We start from the raw sequence: 22,494 nt of genomic DNA, 5'->3' as shown, positions 1-22,494 counted from the left end.
TGGGATGTAATCCGAAATTGTGCGTGTCAACGGGAAACAGTTCATCGACATCAAAGTAACCAAATTTCTCAAAGATCACAAAATCAAAAGAATCCTATCAACACCTTATCATCCTAGCGGGAACGGGCAAGCCGAATCGACCAACTAGACCATCATCCAAAATCTTAAGAAGAGGCTATCCGACGCCAAAGGAAAGTGGAAGGAAATTCTGCCCGAAGTTCTTTAGGCATACCGCACAACCGCGAAATCCAGTACTGGGGCTACCCCATTCTCGTTGGTTTATGGTGGCGAAACTCTAATACCGGTTTAAGTTGGAGAGTCTAGTGTCAGGTTCTGATATGCAACAAAGGAATCAAATGACGAGGCCATGAATACGAGCCTAGAATTATTAGATGAAATGAGTGAAGCCTCCCTCGTCCGATTGGCCACCCAAAAATAACGGATCGCGAGATACTACAATCGAAAAACCAATCTTTGATATTTTAATGTCAGGACTTAGTGCTAAGGAAAGTCACCCTCAACACCCGAAATCTGAACAAAGGGAAATTAGGTCCGAATTGGGAAGGACCATAACGGATCCTCGAGGTCACTGGGAAAGGATCCTATAAAATCGGAATGTTGAATGGGGAACCACTACCGAGCAATTGGAATGTAACTCATATAAAAAGGTACTACTGCTAAGGTATGACCCCTTTTCATTTCCTTTTATTTTTTGACTAACACTTGCATGTGATCGACAAGATACAACATGAAGTCTTTAGGTCTGAAAGCACGCATTGCACTCTTTTTTCCTTAGACCGGTTTTGTCCCAAATGGATTTTCTGGCGAGGTTTCTAACGAGGCAATAATAGATTGTGCTAACTTAGAATCAAAGGCCGATCACGAATCGGTATTGAAGATTATGTTTACAGTATCCGAGATTTCTCTACAATCAACCTCGAATACTAGGACGAATTACCCTCGGATATCGAATTGCTCTAGAAAGGAAATTATTTCGTAATAGAAGGGTCTTGATAGGTAGGATTTATTGTAAGGGCCAAACGGTCAAACGAACCATGCCAACGTAGATTGCTCGAGCCCTGGCATAAAACATATACGCATGTATGACTATTTTTGACAAGAATAAATAGAAGTACTTTACTTGCAACTATTTTATGTCTTAGAAAAATTTTACTTTACACTTCCGTACTTTCGATCTCTTACGAAAACGAGCTCAAAGGCAGATTATAACCAAAGTTCGGATGGTCACTCCCTCACTCGGGGACTGCCGTCTAGAAATGAACTAGAATAGATCGAGTTATTAAAACACCGAGTATGCAAGACCTATTAGGCAGCCCCCGAATTTTAAAGGCCACGGCCATACCCATTCGGGGACTGTTATCTTAGGCAAGCCTGGATAACTCAGGGAAGCAAGCCCACTAGGCTACACCCGAAATTAAAAGGTCACACCATATTAACACAGCTCGGAGACGTCTGAGAACCGTAACAAAAATAGGCCTTTGAAATTTTCATAACCGGTTCTAAATACTAACCCTCGACAAACTATATTTTGACTTACTTATATCGGGAGAAAGTTCTTGGTGACACCGAACCCAAAATGCCTCAAAACTGAATAATGTAAAGGTAGGGTTTGTTCAAACTTAAACAACTTAAGTTGTTTTGTGCTAAGGCACACCGACCTTTTTGAACACAAGCAATAAAACAAAGGAAAAGTTTGAGAGTCGAAAGGGATAGAAAGACTTATATATATAAATAAACAATATTTTTACAAAGGCCAGATTAACCTAATACAAAAATTTACAACAGCCAAAACGACCTCAAAAAAGATACAAAAGAAAGCAAAAATATAAAGGCCTAAGTAGCCTGGTCTTCATCGGAGGTAGCATCTCCATCTTCGGGATTTTCCCCGTCTTCAGACTCACTTAAGCTCTCGGAGTCTTCCTTAAGAAAGGCCAGCTTCCGGGCCCTGGTTTCCTCTGCTTTGGCATTCTCTATTTCGACCATAATATCTAAGCCTTGAGCCTGAACCCCTTCGAGGGATTCCCTTCGAGCTTGCCATTTTGCATGATCCACCATGCTCCTGGCCTTCGCCTGGATGGCCTCGACTTCAACCTTATATTGGGCCACTTTAGCATCAGCTTTGGTGTTGGCCATGGCCACCTCAGATTTGACTGCCTCAAGTTCATTAGCCAAGTTTGCCTTATCAGAGATAGTCGAGTCCAGCTGAGATTGAAGCTCCTCGATTTTCTTGACCTGTACCGAGGCCTTATCTCTTGCAGCCTGAAGCTGGGACTCGGCAGACTCATACTCTACTTGGACGGCCTCTTTTTTCGAGGCTAAGATATCCATATTTTTTTTGAACTCTTCAGCCTCAGCTTGTATTGTATCTATTTGTTTCTGAAGATCCCTGATCTATTCGAGCTTCTGTCAGACATGTAGAATCGGATCGATAGTCGTTATCTCCGATTCATCTTCACTATCATGAAACACTCAGAATACCTGCTCGGCCATCTTGGCATGCTCATCCCGAGCCGCTACTAAATATGGCTGAAGCTTCTCATTGAGAAGCTTGCAGGTGTCAGTAAGGTTCCAAACCTAAGCCTCGCTCTCCTCCCGGATTCGAAGGAAAGCCTCATGATGCAACACTGAAGCCCGAAAACAAGGAAAAAGATGTTAGAATTACCTACAATTCCAAGTTTAAAAGATATAATGGGGTGACCCTCGAAGTTACCCGATTCAGAGCATGGTGGGCCTCATTGAACAGGCAAGCGACTCCCACCGCATTCATCATGGCTTGGTCTTCCTCGGTCACCAAGCATCCGAGGTAGCTAGTAATCCCCAGGGGGGAGAGAAGACCCGGGCATCCTCCGGGATAGAAAGCACTATATTACACCTACTATGGGGGTAACACTTGGGGCCGGAAATCGGTCTACCAGTTGTGGGATCGATGAAGACCTAGTAGCACCCGATGACGGTGCTTTCTTTGGCATCGGTAAGTCACCAAGCTCGGTGACATCTCCCAAGGTAGCGAAATCTACCCCATCCAAGAAGCCATGGATATCAACCACCCCTTGAGGACCCTCATAAGAGTGACCTTCCAACATATTGGCCTCACGGATCGTGGTGTCCGAAAATTGAGGGGATTCAAAAGTATCAATCACTTCGAGCTCGTCCCTCAGAACATCTTCTGCTATTCGAGAAGCCTCGCCCCCAGTCTTTTACTTGACCATATCAGCTTGGGATGGAGTGGCCTCAACTCCTTCTGGTTCAGGAACTTCGGCCGAGGCTCCCTCATCAACCTCCTCCGGTTCGGAGGGTTTTTGTACGGTGACAACTGCCTGCAAGCGGGTCACCAGTTTGGAACTATTATCCTCCTCCTCTTCTTCGGACTCATCCCTTAATCGGTAGATCGAGTCTGAAAGCATAGCACCAGTGTCCTACTTAGGCTTGCGAGACCTCCTTGCAGGTCTTTTTTTTTCGGGCCAGGGAAACTCAGAGCCCCTTTTATTTTCTTCTCTTTGGCTTGCTTCAGAGCAGGTGGTGGGGGGAAGGACTTCTTCTTCAACATATGGGGGCCTCATTGCTACATCTTTCTCGAGGACTACAAAGGAAAAAAGATGAGTAAGCTCGAGAAGAAGCCCGAACGGTAACCGTTCAAAGAAAGAGACTTCCATGATTGCAGGCCTCCTGTCGACCCTTCGACAACTCCATCCAAGCACGCTCGGAGTATGGTCTCTGTGACACTAGGCCCTCGACCCATTGCTTGAGCTCAAGGACTACGTTCGACATCTGGGCCACAACTGCTGAAGATAAGAAGTAAATCAACAAAATTAAAAAGGCAAAGTACTACTCACGGTTCATGTTCTATTTATCAGGAAATGGCATGTCTTCGGCAGGGATCAGGTTCAAAGTCTTTATTCGGACAAATTGACCCAACCAACCTCGGTCACGAGCCTCATCTATGCTCGAGAATGGTGCCTTGCTAGCCCAGCGAGCAAGCTTGACTAACCCTACTCGATAGAGCCGGGGACTATAAAGGCACATAAGGTGATCGAGGGTGAAAGGACATCCCTCGATTTAGCTTACAAAAAATCGGAGGAGAATCACTATTCTCCAAAATGAAGGATGGATCTGGCCGAGGGTCACATAGTATCTCTTGCAAAAGGCGGCGATGACATGGTCTAAGGGGCCCATCTTGAAGGGGTAAGTGTAAACACTTAGTAAACCCTCCATGTGGGTAGTGATTGACTCCTCAGGCGAAGGTACCACCACATGTTTTCTGGCCCAATTGCATTTCTCTTTAACCTTGTTAAGGAGGTCGTTGGTAATTGTGCATATATATACCTCAAGACTGGTTCACATCGACCCGGTACTAAGGAGGTCTTCTCAATCTTGAAGTCGGCAACAGTAGGGCACCCTTCCGGAATGAAATCCTCAAGGGGATATTCAGCTGCAGCTCTGTCGCCGGCAGGCCGCGACAAAGAGGTGGTCTCCTTTTGCGGTACAGTCTTGGAAGTTTTTGCCATTATAGAAGGAAAAAGAATTAGTATGCAATTTGCTTAAGGTTCAAGAGATTTGGGTACAAGAGTTGCAAAGCAAAGAGATTTTGGAGAGAAGTAGGAATGAGGGAAATTTTGAGCGTAAAGTTTGAGTGGAAGAAGGTGACGGTACTTACAGCTTGCTGGTGGTGGTTTAGAACCGGTAGTGGCCGAACAACAACTGACAGGCATTTAATGCCTTGGTAACCAAACCAACGAGACGTTTTAGTACCCACTTGTCACTAACGTTATAGTCGGGCTCGTCGCTTACGTCATCGAGACAGGATTGGAAAGTTTATATCGTTTCTCGTCATCTTTTCTCCGAGAAACGAGGGGACTATCTGTACATGGTCAAAATCGGGCTTATCCTTTCGTATGACTAATCGAGACTGGAATGTGATAGGCCAAGGTTCAACCTTGTATTATATCGAACCATGAAGCAAAGTTAGATTGCCGAGCTCGTGACCAAGAGACCGATCAAGATCGACAAATATCGAGACCGAGCGAGATCCATGAAAGTTTACGGAGCCAAATAATGGAATGCCGAAATATTTGCAATCGTGCGAGGATCACGGCGAAAATCCTGGCACGTATCAAGAAGAGACCGATTAATTAGCTAATCAGGAGATTTCTTACTGTATTTAGAATTATATCAAGGCTAGGACTCCCCTACTATATAAAGGGGGTCTGATCATTTGTAAAACATCATCACATTTACGCAATACAAAGCAATACACTGCCTTTCTTTAATTTTCATTGTCTTGTTACTCTGTTCTTCAGTCAAAATTTAACTTGGTTCGAGGGTGATCGAACTCAAGAGCCAAGGCTGTTCGATTCGTTCGGTTTGCGTTTATTTCTTTTGCAGTCAATTTTTATATTAATATATATTTTTTCAATTTATACCAAATTATATCATGTATCCTTAAAAATATGTATAAATTCAATTGTTATCCGATTTTAGGGTAAACAATATTAAAAAGCAACAAAGACCTCCGCTTCTTCTCCGTTTGTCCGTGCCTTTTTTGCTTCCTCTTCTTGCTAAGACAACAAAGAGAGTGAATGCACGTACTATGCTTCAATCCCAAACTTAATTCCTTTGCACAATATCAACTCCAATTCAAACCTCTAAACTTAATTTGTGTGGTAGTGTTTGACTAGGTACGGAATTTAAGAAAGCAAGAAAGATTTTTCAAACTTATGGTCTAAAACATATCATAGAATTTTATATGACTATGAATTATCTCATTAAGAATAAAATAAAAAGTTCAATAAAATTACATTATTTCTGCATAAAGAAGTATGATATTTTTCTTGGGAGAGACTAAAAAGAAAAGTACGAATTATAAATTGAGAAAGAGGGAGTATATATGATGCATAGCCACTTATTGTTGCTAATTGTTGTGCGAAGACTGTAAGGGTCGTTTGGTACAACGGTAGGATAAATAAGGATATCCCATAGAATTAGCTATTCCACTTTCTATATGAGATAGCTAATCCCATCATCTTAGTATAAAATTTATCTCGAAATTAAATAATACCTTTAATCAAACATGGGATATATACAATCCCAAATTCTATCTCGAAATTATTATTCTTATTCTGGTAACCAAATGACCCCTAAGAATACTACAACTACCGTAGAAAAGTGCAAAAAAATAATATAGGTGAATATAATATGTATTCTTGTTAGCTCTTTGACAATAATAGAGTAAAAAATGCAAACGGAGAGAAACTATCTTTTTGGAGAAAGTTTATGTCTTACCGAATCACACATAGAGATATAGATAACACACATAGAGCTAGTGGTATTTTATAACTATTTGACTGAGCAGCTACCCATAGACTACCTAAAAAGGATTATTTTTTATTTAATTCATATCCCGACATAAGATGTCCAACGCGATCTACTTAAAATGACAATCCCGAAAAAACCATCAATACTAAGATAGGCTAGAACAAAGTGATCACCAAAAGAAATTACTAAATCACTTAGAAAAATAGATATTACTGCTATGAATGGTTATGTCTTGTAAATGGAATAAGGTTCTCTTTCAAAAGTGTAATTTTGTCCCATCTGCTAGAACTTGAAGAATTCATAAGGTTCATACGAAGTTCTCAACTATATATGTTAAATCTTAAATGATCTTTATATAAATAGCTGGCTAAATCTACTATTTATTTTTTCTAGCCGATACATAAAGACTATACACGATTATATGTATATATTTATCTCTGCCAACTATTTTTAGTTGAAGCAGCAGGGTGAGAGGCTATTTAGGTTAATTCTTCTAACTTAATCTCTAATCAAGCAATTTTAATTTCAAGACATTTTATTCAAGAGTTGTTGAAACTTCATGCACCTTATATCGAGGCTGATGTTGTTCGACTTTCATACGAGTTGCGAGTTATTAATAAGTTGGTATTTTGCTAACTTATTCATACCTTTTTCTTGAGTTTTAAGGATCTTTAAGTAAGATTTAGTAGCCTTAACTAACTTAATTTGGTCGATTTCAGATATTTGAGATTAAATGAAATCGTTGACAAAGGATTGGATAAAAAAAGATGAAAAGAGATGGAATTTGGAGCATAAGATTGAAGAATTTGAAGATTGAAAAGTGGAGATGGCTCCACTAAGGTCAACCGTGGAGCCAAAACTGGGGGTACAAAAGTGCATAAAAAATGGCTAAGTCGGGAAAATTTGGAGTAAAGTCTGCTAAACTTCACGATCTTGAACATCTCCACGATATTGAAGTGCATCTAGAGCAAAGAATTGTGCAAGTTCTGCCCACCTCTACGATCTAAATCGTGGAGCCATTTCAGCCCACGAACTAGGCCACAAACATTATCTCCATGAACAAAGCCACGAGGACACCTGAATCATTACAGCCAAACGTGGAGACCATCATTAATCGGCTCCACGATTGGACACCATAGGGGTACTTTTATCAGATATTGCTAACGATTATAAATAGCAATATAATATATTTTTAGAGTATCTTTGAACCATTTGAACGTTGAAGAGCAGCTTTTGGAGTTCCCTTAAGAGTTTTGGGCAGTTTCATCATAGTTTGCTTAATCTTTCTCTACTCTCTTAGCTAATATGTTTAGATTATCATTTATCTTTATATTTTGTTTCTTTATTATGTCTAGCTAAGCTTCTTAAGCTACGATTGTGAATCCTAAGTGGGGTTATGTTTTTGGTTGTAAATATATATTCGAAGTTTGATTAAGCTTTGTGTTATCTAATTACTCCATACTTTATTGATTGATTTTGTGGTTACAAACACTAAATTCATATCTATTTTGCGTGTTCGAGCTTGAAAGAGTAGAACTTAGCTTAAGGGTAAAGTAATTAGCAAGAAATTAAGTGGGTTAATCACTTAATTAATGAAATCTAGCTAGGAATAATGTGATTTATACTTGGGCTAATCAACTGCTTATCATTGAGTCTTAGTTGGCTTGGAAGAGCAACTTGGGGTAAAAAACCTCTTAATTGTTGGAAGACATTAAGTTGGTAGGATAGAAAATGAAGTCATAACACATGCTTAATTAACTAGAATTGAACATTTATATACCCAAAAGCATAACCTACACGAAGGGGAAGCAATCCTATCACTTTTATTTTTTATTTTTTACAACTTCATTTTTACTCGCATTCTAAGTGTTCGATAAAATTACTAAAATAGTTTTCATAGTAATTTTAGAAGTAACTTTAGAAGTAATTGAACAACCACTCTCCATTTAAGATTACATTAAGAATCGTCAAGTTTACACACATTTGGACACACTAATGCACACATACTTCTTGTGGGATTCGACCCCAACCTTGTTGGATTTATTATTGCTAACGACTGTAATACGCTTCATTAATAGGTGTAGGATTGGATGTTAGCACCCATATTTAAGAATAAAAGAACAAAGACTTGACTAAACGATATTCACGAGTAGATGACAAGCATGAGTGAAGAAGGTCTTATGTTACCATTTATGGTGGTAAAGAAGATATTTTTGTTCTTCCATTCTCCAAACCACTTCAGCTTTCAAGATTGGGTTGGTGTTCCGATAGGCGAGAGGTGTAAGCACCATGTGTGTGAAGCCAGATCGTACTAAATATAATAAAAAAATTGAAAATGAGAGATTTATAAAAAATAAGTAAAAGCAGAATAAAAGACAATCCTATATTGACAAGGACGCTTTTTCACGAAAAAAGCTTCACGCCCAACTGCTTGTATATCGATCAGAATGAAGCAGCTGCAAATGCTATCAGTATTTCTTCCTTCCTATTTTATCTATCTATAAGAGTTGCTTGATTCGCCCCCATCTTTAATAAGACTGGATTAAGTTCGGACAGATCTCCATCCTATTTCTGGGGCTTCTATGAAGAAGGTGGCGCAAAGGAGGCTCAAGGGCTTGTTAAGGAAGACGACAAGGGCAGATGAAGGGTGAAAAACGAAAGGCATTTTCTGGTCCCCCTGAGCTGGGGGTGCTTGTAGGGGGAGGGGGGTGTGCCACGACAAAACAAGGGAATGAAACACCGCTTCCAAAACTTTGTGGTTAACTTACCATAATAGGACGAGAGGGAGATGCCTCAGACTAAGAAGAAAGGGCGAAGGAAATGGCCCCGAAAGAAAGTAAAGCTAGGACATGAAGTACATCCTCCATAAAAAAGGTGGAGCTATGTAGGTTTGTAAAGCATAGGCTAGACAAGTGGTACACTGAACACCAACCCAATCTCGATGAAAAAAAGAAAGCTAAGTATAACCTTAACTGCCTGGTACATGAGCATCAGACAAATGAGAATACAGTACCATAGGCCGGTGTTGATCAACATGAACTATGGAAAGACTACAAAGGCAAGACTTTGATCACTGAAAGAGTATTTCCTTTTTTTTGTTGGTCAATATTTTGTACTAGACTAAATTAACAAAATATTCACATTCCTAATAATTTTAAAAACAAATGTCGGACCAAATCAAAGTGCAGATCATCAATTTTTAAGTCGACTTGAGTCACTTTTTTTTTTTTTTTTTTAATTTCAGACTTTAAGTAAGGACATCACTTAAAGACGTTTATTAGCATGAATTACTAAATGAATGCATCAAAGCTCCGTCTATGTGAAGTTGTTCATATTGTGAGTCCCAAACTCAGGTGAAGGAAGAACATTATGGTACGTCAGCAGCTAGAGTAAAACTTGTCAATTCATGATGAGTCTTATGATGAAAAGTTAAATTTGTTACACCCTAACTTATTTGGGATTGGCACATAATTACTGTTATTAAACCAAATGAATGCATCTAGCCGTAAGAAACTAAAATCAAATAAGGTAAATTTGTTACACCAAATAGAAATTAAAAAAGAATAAAATTGACACATGAGCGGCAAAATCTTCTACATCTAGATTACAATATAGTTCTTTTACACAAATATAAAACAAGAGGTTTGTATAATATATAAATTTATAAGGCATATATATATGAGTTACAAATTGAAACCTCATAAAAAGTATGTGTAAAAGGAAAGGAGAACAAGAGATAAGCATATTTGCTACATTTTGCTTATCCTTGCACCAAATCCTTCTCTAACTGCAGTCTAACCCCATAATTAACACCATTTTGATCATCACACCATTTCATAGTTTGTAAACACCGGATACGAGTAAGTTTTTATCCAACCAGCTAGAAAGCCAAGGCAGTTCTCTAATTTATGTACAAGAGAAACCACCAAATAGCAGCAGCATTTCTTTATTTTGAGAAGGCTTTAGCATGAACCTCAGCCTCTTCCTGCTTCAGCCTTCAGGCATTTGGTTCCTACAATAACCTAAAACAACATTTCAAACCACCTGCAGAATCAAATAAAGTAACACGCTTCAGTAAGACAATGGAGGAAGATCGGTTTTATGGCTCATTACAAATATTATTTTAATCTTCTAGTCATTTTGGTTCCTATGATTAATAACCTAAAACAACATTTTAAACCACCAATAGAATCAAATAAAGTAACACGCTTCAGTAAGACAACAGAGGGGAGATCGGTTTTATGGCCTATTATAAATATTATTTTAATTGTCTAGTCATTTTTACACGAGATTAATAAAATATTACACATGAGATCAGTAAGTAAAACACAATAGACCTTAGTAGTTTTTTTTTTTTTATATAAAAAATTCTACTAAAATTGTAACTAGTCATAGGAGATCATTTTCTTGGCCATATATCTCATCATAAATCAATATTAGGGAAAACGAATCAGGCCATAATGAATTCTACTCCGATGAAACTATTATGTAACTCTTTAACACTTAACGAAAAATTACTTTATTTCATGTCTGTAATATTTACTAGAAAATGGTAATTTGGGGGATTCATAAAGAAATTAGAAAAATAAATATTACAAGAATGATATATCAATAAAAAAAAATATACAAAATTATGCTTCGCATCTGATGATAAACATGGTACACAAATGATAAATCCATTAAAATATTATCATTCAGGTGTTTTATTTCCGTAAAGTTAATTAATCCTACCATAAGTTATTCCATGTTAGATCCGGTATGAAATAATATAGTAAAATTTTCTATAAAGCTATCTTGATATTGCCTATATGAAAAATGAAATGCCAATCAAACACGGTATGAAATCGTACTATCAATTTTTCACTAAATATTTATTTTTTTAATCCCAATAATCAAACGACTCCTAAGCTCCCGTTTGGCTATAGATTTTGGCTTCATTTTTTCAAAAAAAAAATTGAAAATATTTTTTTTATGAAATATGATCAAGTTTTGAAAAAAAAAAATCAAAGATTTTTAAGTTCCCAAAAAGTGGTTTAGGGCTGTTTTTGGGCAATTTTTTTTTTCTTCTACTCATTAAATTTCAAGTTTTTTCAAATAAAATACACGTTCTAACACAACTTCAACCAAATCTATGTCGAAACGTTAGCTAAATATTTTTACTACAATTGTAAGACAAATTTATTTTTTAAAATAACATACCCGATTTAATCCCGGAAAATGACCTTATCTGCAATATCCATCAACGGCTTCAAACAATCCGGCGAGAATTTTCTTGCAAACATATGAGAATACGTAGAATTCGATTCCCGGAGCTTATAGATAAGTTCTTGCGAAATCTCCGCCGGAAAATAAGTACGCGGGTGTCCGTCAACACTCTCCGTCCAATTAACACGAGTTAATGTATACTGTGTACAACCTTCAGGATCCTCCATTGACAAAAGTGTAGGAAAATAATGCTCCTCAGGATAGCACGAATCGTCGTTCAAACAAGGTAATCTAAACTTCCTCCATAACCTCCTATCCCTAATTACTACCAATGCATGCCTTCGCGTCAGAACAAAGAATTGAGACCCAAACCGAAACCTATCGAATGGTACTTCGGGTAGCATTGCACTTTCGCCACGTGCGATGTATCTGTCCCACATGTACGACTCGTTGGATAATATTTGGATGAAGCTCCGATATTGAGATGTGAAGAGAGAGTTGTAAATATAGTTGAATGAATGTAAAGGGATGCAATGTTGTGATACAAGGGCAAAATAGGAATTTAACGGGTCGTCTAAGAGGGCCGTCGCCATAAGGCGACGAGCCGCTGATATTAGGGTAGGGGATGCACGTTGAGTCCTCTTGGCCGCGATGAAACGGCCCTTGAAAATTCGCCCGCCAGGTGGCGAAACTTTGGATGAAGGATCTGCATGGATGTAAATATTGTAAAGGCCATCGTGGCCGGCGAAGAATCGATCCCAAAGAGGAGCGAAATGAAGATCAGTGTTGGTGAGGAAGAGAAAAGCGATCTTTAGACGGGGGTTGGTGGTGCCAAGACGAGAGATGGCACCACCGCCCCTATCAATAGAAGCAAGGGTAGCACGCCTGAATAACGCTAGATCATCAAGTTCATCAGGAATAGAAATTTCTACGTGTTTTGGTGGAAAGATTCGTGGGGCGAAAAGGAAAAGAAGAGGAAATGATAATAAAAGTGCAAAAGATAGAACAAAGGGCGTGTTAAACATAGCCACCCTTTACGTTAAACATATATAAACTATAGGGAAAAAACAACAAAAACGAATGTAGAAATGACAAGATGATTTATATGTACAATGTGATGAAGATGAAAGTCAGAGGAGGAATTGGAAAGTTATTCCCAAATACTGAAGGGGACAGAGAGAAGCAAAAAAATTGGAAATTTGTGGATAGTGATTAAGAAAAAAATTAGAGAATGGTGCCATGAAAATTCACAAAAGGAAAAGTGGAAGTCTTATCTCCTAAACCTTCGGAGGCAATGGTAGGATGTGAGTTATTTTAGGAATTACTATATATATCTCTACATATATTCACAAGCACACTTGAGAAAAATTTCTAGAGTCAGAACACAAATCCAATAAATAACATTAAGACTTAATTTTTATAATTGCAGAAGCTTTAAACCTAAATCATTTCAGTATGAGGATTTTAGTTATATACATTACAGTGCAAAGATTAACTTGTTATACTAGTAAATTAAGTAGAATTACTTTAGGTCACGATATTAAATAGAGTTATATATAATTACCTAAGTGACCTGATTATGTAAATATTTTTTATGACGACAATACATAGAGTTAATGTATGTATGTTTCATCTTTCTAAAATATAATGAATATTTCATCTTTCTAAAATAATATATATATATATATATAAACATCTAGATACGTTCGAAATAATTGTCGCAAAATTTCAAAAGAATCAATTAGTACCTCCGCGTGATCACAAATTAACGTGAATTCGCCTAGACATTTAGAATTGAATTTTTTTTCATTCTCAACTCTATATTTGAGCAACATGAGCTCGACTTTGGAAATTGAGTTAATTTGAGCATCATGATGGATTCTAGCAACTAAAAAGAACGGTTAAGTATTTATTGAGCGTTATAAAATAAAGACTGCAAAGCAAATAAATCAAAGACAAGTATAGAGAAATGTTGATATATTATTCAACTTCAAACTGATGTACATAATGTCGCGCCCCTTTTTCTCGCGAAAGCGAGTTTCGACACGTGGGAACTCCTTTTGAATGGAAGATAGAGTGTTAAAGGAAGAGTTGCCACCTAACGGTTTTTAAGGTGCGTTAAGGGACCTATTATGCAAATAACTCTGTTTGACTAGTCAACGCCACCCAAGATCGGGTAAGGGCTCACATTACCTCAAAGAGAAGGTGCTAGGCACTCTTCGAAGTCCACAACTATGGGTCCCGGCCAAACATAAGGCTATGTGGATTGCAATTAGGCTAGATGATCAAATAAACAAGGAGAATATAAATGTCACAAAATTTTATATTAACACAATTAGTACAAATCTTAATACGACTATAAAGATATAACTACTTAGATCTGATAGTAAATATAAAGGAAAGAGGGGGGTCCTAAGTTTTTTAGCCTATAGGATCACCTCGTGCAACATAAATAATACTTCGTAACTCCCTTAAGATAGGGAGTTACTCATATTATTCAGCGGGCACAGACTATCATCTCCTGCTACCCAATTACTATGTTAAAGTTGTTTACCTAAAAGCGATCTAATTTAATTATAAATCGTACCCTATATTTGCACTACTCGTCCCATGCCTATGGTCCAGGAGTTTTTGGACCTCTATTTGGGTGGTTCTAGACTTTACTTAGATTGCTCAAAAATGATAAAACTAAGTGACATTCAAAACAAATAGGACTTCATATAAAGACAGTTAAAGGGCAAGTTAACCTACACATATAAGCAACAAATGTACGCGGGTAGATCCTTATATCAGGCAGTAGACAATTCCAGAATTGGGGCAAATTAGAGTCATTAAGTCCTATACGCATGACTTCTATGTGGTTTTGATTTCAAGCGTACATGCAGTGTTGTTATTTTAGAACGAATTTACAGATTATATGTGTTGCAAATCCTATAAGCATGATCTCTAAAATTATTTGTGCAATGAGGCAATAAAACCGTTTGAAGGCTTAAAAATTATCCGCGTTTGATTTTATTGGCATACTTTCTAGGCGAGTAACAGTAACCTATATGCAGGATTTCTAAGAGTTGACAATTAAAACTTGTTCTGTAACACTTCATCCTTATAGGCATATTTTCTAGGCGAGCAATGTGATGAAAATAGCAATAACAATAGCTAATTAGTCAATTAAGGTCCTATAGACATGATATCTAGATGAATATTAACGTGATCTTATAGGCATGGTATCTAGTGAATACGCTGCAATTGCACAAATTTAACAAACAGTTATTGACACTGGTATGTTGTCTAATAATGCATAGTAGTAGGCATAGTAAAACAGGTTGCATGAGTGTGTGATTCCCTATAGGCATGATTTCTACTAGTGTACATTAAAACTAAATAGCATATATGGTAAGTTGGATAAAAATAACAAGTAAGTCATATAAACTTAGGCATGTTTTTTACCCTTTTATGCAAATATTAGAATATACCCATTTTTTCAATTTCACTAACACCCCAATTGTTTGTTATAAAAATTATTACAGGCCCAAAGAACATATATATAAATATTACACGTGAATAAAACTACAGGCCCAAGAGCAGGCCCAAAATTAAATATAACCTAGCGTTGTCTGGGCCTTCAACAAGCTCAGTTTCCACAAATAGCATGCCCAGGTCCAAGCACCTCTCAAACGGGAGACTATGCGTATTAACACAACCCAAAGTTACATAGGAACTCATACCAGGCTAAAAAGTTACAAATTGACCACATGACCCAAATAAATTATCGAATCACACAAAAATCAATTTAGCAACCCCTGAATGATCACCTCAAAGGGACATAATCGCATAACATTTAGCAGTATTCACAAAATATGTTGGTATTTCAGAAGCAAGAGTGACATGAGTGATTAAACAAAAGAACATTAGAATCAATAAGATCTAACTCAAACATGGTAAATTTGACATGACAAACTAACAACATAAGTTCGATCATAAAGGGTAGACATAACATTAAGAGAATTAAGGAGACATGCCACTTAAAGTAATGGGGCAGGCATACAAGACGAACATACTAAGCTCTTCAGAACGAATTTAGAGTGCAAATTGAGAATCTAAGTTATGGAGGTCTAATAGAATTGTAGTTTGAGGATGGAGATCACACATAGCAAGCAAGCAAATAGACATGGTCCACAACAGCCAATAAGAATCATAATCATGATGAGTATAACACAAAAATTCTTAAATTCAAAGATATCATGTTGGGAAGGCATGTCAACTTAAGGTCAAGTAGAGAAAACATATTTCAGAACGTAATCCAATCACTATACATGATCAGGAAAACTAAATGTAGTAGGACTTAACTAGAAGCACAAATAATAACAAAGAGTACAGAATTAACCAAATACAACAATAAGTTTGACTAAAACATCATGGTAACATGTTCGACTCATGTAAGCAGGTAACAATAGAGTTCACATAAAGGACTTAAGGCAAATTCTGGGAAGGAACTAATTCCCTAGGAGTTCAAGTACAAAAGCAAGGTAAAGCATGAGACAGAATAGCCAATAAATGAATTCGAGCACACTTAACGAACATAGCAATCAGAAAATCTTCTAAATTAAATACATTAAATGAACATATAAAGACTTATGTAGATTCTGGTGAGGAATTATAGCAGGATTTCAAACAAAGTAGACACAGTATCATATTGGTTCAATTAACATGAATATACAAGCACTGGAAACAAGCAAAGAAAAAATAGATTGCAGAGCCATGACACTTGCCAATTTGCAGATTCAACAAACAAAATAAGAGCGAAAAGAAAGTGTCAGAGACAGCTTGAGTTCCACCAGCAAAATGAATGGACAAAGGACCCAAATCCTAGTGCATCAGAATTTACAGGAGTCTCAAATGGACCTTAAGTAGTGCTCATACTAGGAAGTTCAATAGAAGGAATTTTGGTAGCCTTAGCTTTCAGTCGGCCAAGAGCAATAGATTTAGAATAATATAGAGAACAAGTGAGAGTGAAAAAAGAGTGATTAAGGTCCTCTTAGGGGAGTTCGGGGAGGGGTTTTCATAGTAGTAGAAATTAAACATCCAAACAAGGAAAAATCATCAATCAAACACGAGAAAGGAAAGAATATCACATGCAATTAGTAATGAAACTGGTAAAAGGAAGAAAAGTATAAAATTTCAAACCCTAGTTTGATAGAAATCAGAGAATCGATCAAAGATCTTGGTGAATCGGCCTCATATCACCTTACCATAAATGCATACAAACAAAATACCGTCTAGATTGTGAAGATTGAAGATGGATTCCCTTTTATTGAAGATTTATACTTTCCAAAATAGAGCAAGTACTATGTAATGCCATAATCAAACAACCAGTAGTGAAGAAATACAGATATGGTAAGCAAATAATGAGTGAATCCCATTGTTAACGGGATTAGGAGAGGGATTGAAAAGGGCGGCGATTAGGGTTCTTCAGAGAAAAGAGGAGATTCTAGGGATTTCAGGGGCTACAGGTTGGTAGGAATGGGCTAGGGTTTTGGGTAAGGGAGAATATAAAGAAACGGATAGGTTTGTTATGGGTCGTTGATCATTTGAGATCAACGACCAGGATCGCAAGGGAAACAAGGCGGGTTATTTAAAACGGGTTCCTCCTGGGTTGAGGTTAAGGGGTCGTTTGGCTTGGGATTGGGGATTGGGCCAGTGATTTGGGTTTGTTTGATCCGAAAAAATTAGCTTAAAATTGGGCCAGCTTTTAAATAAGAGATTTAAAGGGAAATAATTTAATAAAAATAGTTAAATAAAAAATATAAAAATGCTATTTATGCAAATTAATACTTTAAAATAATAGTAAAAGATTATAAAAATGTAGAATCTATTTTAACCTTGAATAAAATGACAAATGCAATAAATCGCAAAATATAAGCCATTATTGCAAGATTGTGTAAATAGTCCCAAAATACTAATATAATCATATGAAATGAAGTAAAAATATTTGAAACATGTATATGGATGCAAATAATAATTTTAGATGATTAAGTCATCATAAAATAATTTGAAGGAATAATCAATAAATATTCAAGTAATTTAAATGCAAGAAAATCAATTTTAAAGCTCTAAAAATTATGAAAAATTATAAAAAAATGCTTGTATAGAGCTTTTAAACTAAATAATGATGAAAATGGTATTTTGAAAGTATATATACTATTTGAAAAAATATGAGAGAAAAATGGGTATCAACGGCTGCCCCTCTTTACCCGGGAATGATAGAAGAGTTGTCGGGTAAAGAAAATGATGACCAATTTTGGCCGAATTGTGTTGGGAATGATGTGATTTGAAATAATGGAGGCCGAAACTTGGTTCTTTAGTTGCCTACGTATCCCTGGTGTAACGGGAATCAGGTCGTGTGTAGTTTTGGATCTAACGTCGAACAAAACCGATGGTGTTGTTATAAGAATGGTCGTATGCTCTGAAGATATTTCTTTGGGTAGGATTGTGTAGTAAGTAACGGACAATTTATGTGGAGTCATGAATGTGAATTTGAAACATTACGGATGTGTCACAAGGCAAATATCTGAGCGGCCATAGAGTAAAATGTAGGCAATTACTGGTAGTCTGGTACGTTTGAAGAAATCGAAGGATGTGAACGGAAATCGAAGCGAAGATTGCTCTCGTTTTGCAGAACTGTTACCTCTCGAATTACCTGCAAAACTTAAAATACGATGCATGCGAATATATAGGGGTTATTGCAAAAGTTTAATAATGATAAAAATTTCCTTTGGACCATGAAGGTTGCCTTTGGACGGTGAGGATGGTGTCCTAAGACCATGACGTCTTGGGCCATAAAGTGTATAAAAAGGGATTTGTAGGCCATTAAATGATGTCCTCGGGCCATGAGGATGGTGCCTCTGGACTATGATACATTTGAATAATGATGTGCAGTATCGAGAGATCCTCAGGCCATAGAATGGTGTCTCTCAGCTATGAGGATGATGCCTTCGGACTATGATACCTTTGGACAATGTGGCAATGTTTCAGCCTATGAAATGTAAAGATAGGATGCTTAGTCATGCGTGAGGGCAAGACAGACAAGGCTTAGTCTGGTGTGAGATGAGGGTAGTGCTTAGCCCTAGGTGAATAAAAGGGGATAGTGCTTGGTCTTAGGTAGTGTAGTGGAGATAGTATTTAGTCTTATGCAAAGAAAAGGCAATGCTTAGCCTTATGCAATTGCGGAGGCCATACTTAGTCTCGTGCAAAGAAAGGTAATGCTTATCCTTATGAAATTATGGAGCCAATGCTTAAACTCATGTAGGAGATGGAGAAAATTCTTAGTCTCATGCAAGGAAAGACAGTGCTTAGCCTTATACAAGAAAGAGAGACAATGCTTAGTCTTATGCAAAGAAGGGAGACAGTGCTTAGTCTCATGCAAGGAAAGGCAATGCTTAGCCTTATGCAACTACAGAGGCAATGCTTGTCCTTATGCAAGAGGTGGACACAATGCTTAGTCTCATGTAGGAAAAAGGCAGTGTTTAGAATTATGCAGGAAAGAGATACAAGGCTTAGTCTCGTGCAAAGGAAAGGCAGTGCTTAGCCTTATGCAAAGAAGGGAGATAATGCTTAGTCTCATGCAAAGAAAGGCAATGCTCAGCTTATGTAATTATGGAGGCAATGCTTGACCTTATGCAACAGGTGGAGACAATGCTTAGTCTCATACATGAAAAAGGCAGTGCTTACCCTTATGCAAGAAAGAGAGATATGGCTTAGTCTCATGCAAAGAAAAGCAGTGCTTAGCCTTATACAAGAAAAGAGATGAGTGACAGTGAGAAAGCGAAGTATTTCTAAGTTGGATGTGTTTGCATTTGGTAACTTGTCGTCATGAGTGATTTGATGTATTTGTGAATATTGTTGTCTTATCGTGCTTGCATTCAAAGAAAGATCGTGAGTCTTGCGGGTGGGGGGGGAGGTCTTGACTCCTTTCTTTGCCTTCACTCTTGTCTTGAGATCCTATTTGAGGTACCCTGAGTAACGTCTGGTTGTCCTGGAAACAAAGTTTTCAAAAAAATATGTATGCATTTGACAAATTATTTGCAAAATATGGTTTTTTGAAATGTATTGCAGTATATGATACCAAATAATTTAGATGAACTGGTGACCGTGACACATCTAGAGACATTGCATTCTCCTTGCCTTAGAATTTTGAGGGTCCTTCTCACATTCTACCCCAGTTTAAGTGCATACTTTCGACAACACATTCCTTGGTTGTTCCAAATATGATGAAATTGGGCGAACTCGAGATGTTGCCCCAGTTTTTGATCATGGGAAAATGAAAATTTTATTAAGATGTGACCTAACCCACAGGGCTGTCTACATATCCCCTCTTAAACGGGAATCAGGTCAAGCGTAGTTTAGTTACATCAAATTAAGAAATGCAAGCAATCCTAAACATAGTATATCTTGACTGCGTCTGAGTTAATTGGTTTTGGCCAAATCTCTACGTCCATTCCTGCAAGTATGAGTGCTCCTCCTGTTAGTACTCGATGGACCATGTATGGACCTTGCCAGCTGGGTTAGAACTTCCCCTTAGCTTCATCTTGATACGGGAAGATTCACTTTAGCACCAATTGCCCAGTGCAAATTACCTTCGTATGACCTTTTTGTTGAAAGCTCTTGCCATTCTGTTCTAGTAGAGTTGACCATGACATACCGTATTCATTTTCTTTCCATCAATGAGAGCTAGTTGCCCTTATCGGCTCTGTACCCATTCTGCATCGCTGAGCTCAGCTTCTTGTATAATTCTTAGAGAAGGATTTCTACTTCGGCAGGGATAACCGCCTTAGTACCATAAACCAATAAGTAGGGAGCTTCCCTAGTTGATGTGCGAACGGTGGTATGATATCCAAGCAAAGCAAACGACAACCTCTCGTGCCATTGTTTGTAATTATCTACCATTTTTCTCAATATCTTCTTGATGTTCTTGTTGGTGGCTTCTACATCTTCGTTCATTTGCGGCCTGCATGATGTGGAGTTCATATGTTTGATCTTGAAGGTTTCACACATGGCCTTCATTATATTACTATTGAGATTGGCGGCATTATCGGTGATGATTGACTTTGGTACTTCGAACCGACAAACAATGCGATCTCGAACAAAGTCTGCGACGACCTTCTTAGTCACGGCTTTTTAAGATGTGGCTTCAACCCATTTTGTGAAATAGTCTATGGCCACTAGAATGTACCTATGCACATTTGAAGTAGCGGATTCGATTGGACCGATGACATCCATGCCCCAAGCGGAGAAAGGCCAATGTGCACTTGTCGCATTGAGTTCATTGGGTGGTACTCGTATCATATCAGCATGGATCTGCCATTGGTAACACTTATGAACATACTTGATGCAGTCTATTTCCATAGTCATCCAAAAATACCCTGCTCTGAGTGTTTTCTTGGCTAAGACGAAGCCATTCATGTGCGGTCAGTAACCCCAAGTCAGGAGTCCTTCTATACAGAATTCTTCCGCTTTGAAAGAAATGGTTGGCTAACCTTCAAGCTCTTCTGAGTATGGGTTGTGTGCTCTAGATACTCTCCCTTTGCCAAATATTCCTTGATGTCGTGGAACCACGGATTTCCATCACTCTCTTCTTCAACATGAGCACAATAAGCTGGTTGTTTATGACTTCCTTTTGGGATAAGATCGATAAAGTTCTTGTCTGGGTGTTGTATCATGGAAGATAAAGTGGCCAGTGCATATGCAAACTCATTTTGAACCCTCGGAACATGTTTGAATTCTATCTTTGTGAACCTCTTAATCAGCTCTTGTACACAGTGCAAATATGGCAATATTTTGGTATTCTTTATAGCTCATTCTCCTAGAACCTGATGCACCAAAAGATCAGAATCTCCAATTACCAACAGCTCCTGAACATTCATGTCATGGCCAACCTGAGTCCCAAGATACAAGTCTCATATTCTACCATATTGTTGGTGCACGGAAACCTGAGTTTTGCGGATACCGGATAGTGTTGGCAAGTTTCTGATACCAAGACAGCTCCGATGCCTACTCCTTTGAAGTTTGTTGCTCTGTCGAAGAACATTCTCCAACCATCATATTCTTCGGCGATATCCTCTCCCACGATTTACACCTCCTCATCGGGAAAATACGTCTTCAATGGTTTGAATTCTCCGTCTACGGAATTTTCTACCAGATGATCTGCCAATGCTTGCCCCTTGACTACCTTCTGCGTTACGTAGACAATGTCGAACTCACTTAGCAATATTTGCTACGTTGCTAGCTTACCCGTAGGCATGGGTTTTTGGAAGATGTATTTCAGCGTGTCCATCCTTGATATGAGATATATAGTGTATGCACCGAAATAATGCCTCAACTTCTGAGCTATCCATGTCAAAGCACAGCAGGTGCATTCCAACAAAGAGTATCAGGCTTCGTAAGGTGTGAATTTCTTGCTCAGATAGTATAGCGCCTGCTTCTTTCTTCCAGTTTCATCATGTTGTCCCAGAACGCAACTAAAAACCTCGTCCAATATGGACAAATAAAGCAACAGAGGTCTTTATTGTTCTGGTGGGACCAGAACGAGTGGTTTAGATAAATACTCCTTGATTTTGTCAAAGGCTTTCTGGCATTCTTCAGTCCAGCTTGTTGCAGCATCTTTCCTCAGCATCCTGAAGATAGGCTCACATATCACAGTTGATTGTGCTATGAAACATCTGATGTAATTGAGATGCCTTAAAAAGCTTATCATATCTTTCTTATTCTTCCGAAGTGTCAAGTCCTGGATAGCTTTGACGGGTCTAATTCCATCCCTCGGCGACTGATGATGAATCCTAATAATTTTCCAACAGGGACTCCAAAGGCATACTTTGCAGGATTCAGTTTCAGATTGTATCTTCCAAGCCTATCAAAGAATCTCCTCAAGTCTGCTATGTGATTTGTACCCCTTTTGGATTT

The 22,494-nt window shown here is 38.0% G+C and overlaps 2 protein-coding genes across 2 annotated transcripts; both read right to left on the bottom strand.

Moving 5' to 3' along the window:
• Positions 1-1,854: 1,854 nt before the first annotated feature.
• On the bottom strand, positions 1,855-2,349 carry LOC138889288 (uncharacterized). Its single transcript, XM_070172577.1, has one exon. It carries the CDS (start codon positions 2,347-2,349, stop codon positions 1,855-1,857), a length of 495 nt encoding a protein of 164 aa, XP_070028678.1.
• A 7,599-nt stretch (positions 2,350-9,948) lies between these two features.
• Positions 9,949-12,736, bottom strand: LOC104211706 (glycosyltransferase BC10-like). The gene is made up of 2 exons (XM_009760800.2): positions 11,533-12,736; positions 9,949-10,377 (listed from the first exon to the last, which is right to left on the bottom strand). Exon 1 carries the CDS (start codon positions 12,561-12,563, stop codon positions 11,538-11,540), a length of 1,026 nt encoding a protein of 341 aa, XP_009759102.1. The 5' UTR covers positions 12,564-12,736; the 3' UTR covers positions 9,949-10,377; positions 11,533-11,537.
• Between the last annotated feature and the right edge of the window lie 9,758 nt (positions 12,737-22,494).

The sequence above is a fragment of the Nicotiana sylvestris genome, chromosome 4 (genome assembly GCF_000393655.2).
Source record: "Nicotiana sylvestris chromosome 4, ASM39365v2, whole genome shotgun sequence".
NCBI lineage: Eukaryota > Viridiplantae > Streptophyta > Magnoliopsida > Solanales > Solanaceae > Nicotiana > Nicotiana sylvestris.
Note: the sequence above shows the minus strand (reverse complement) of the source record. Positions and strands in the feature narration are given on the sequence as shown.

Bases quoted from the DNA above. Each gene is read 5' to 3' on its own strand.
- LOC104211706 (XM_009760800.2), bottom strand. From the start codon at position 12,563: ATGTTTAACACGCCCTTTGTTCTATCTTTTGCACTTTTATTATCATTT.
- LOC138889288 (XM_070172577.1), bottom strand. From the start codon at position 2,349: ATGGATATCTTAGCCTCGAAAAAAGAGGCCGTCCAAGTAGAGTATGAG.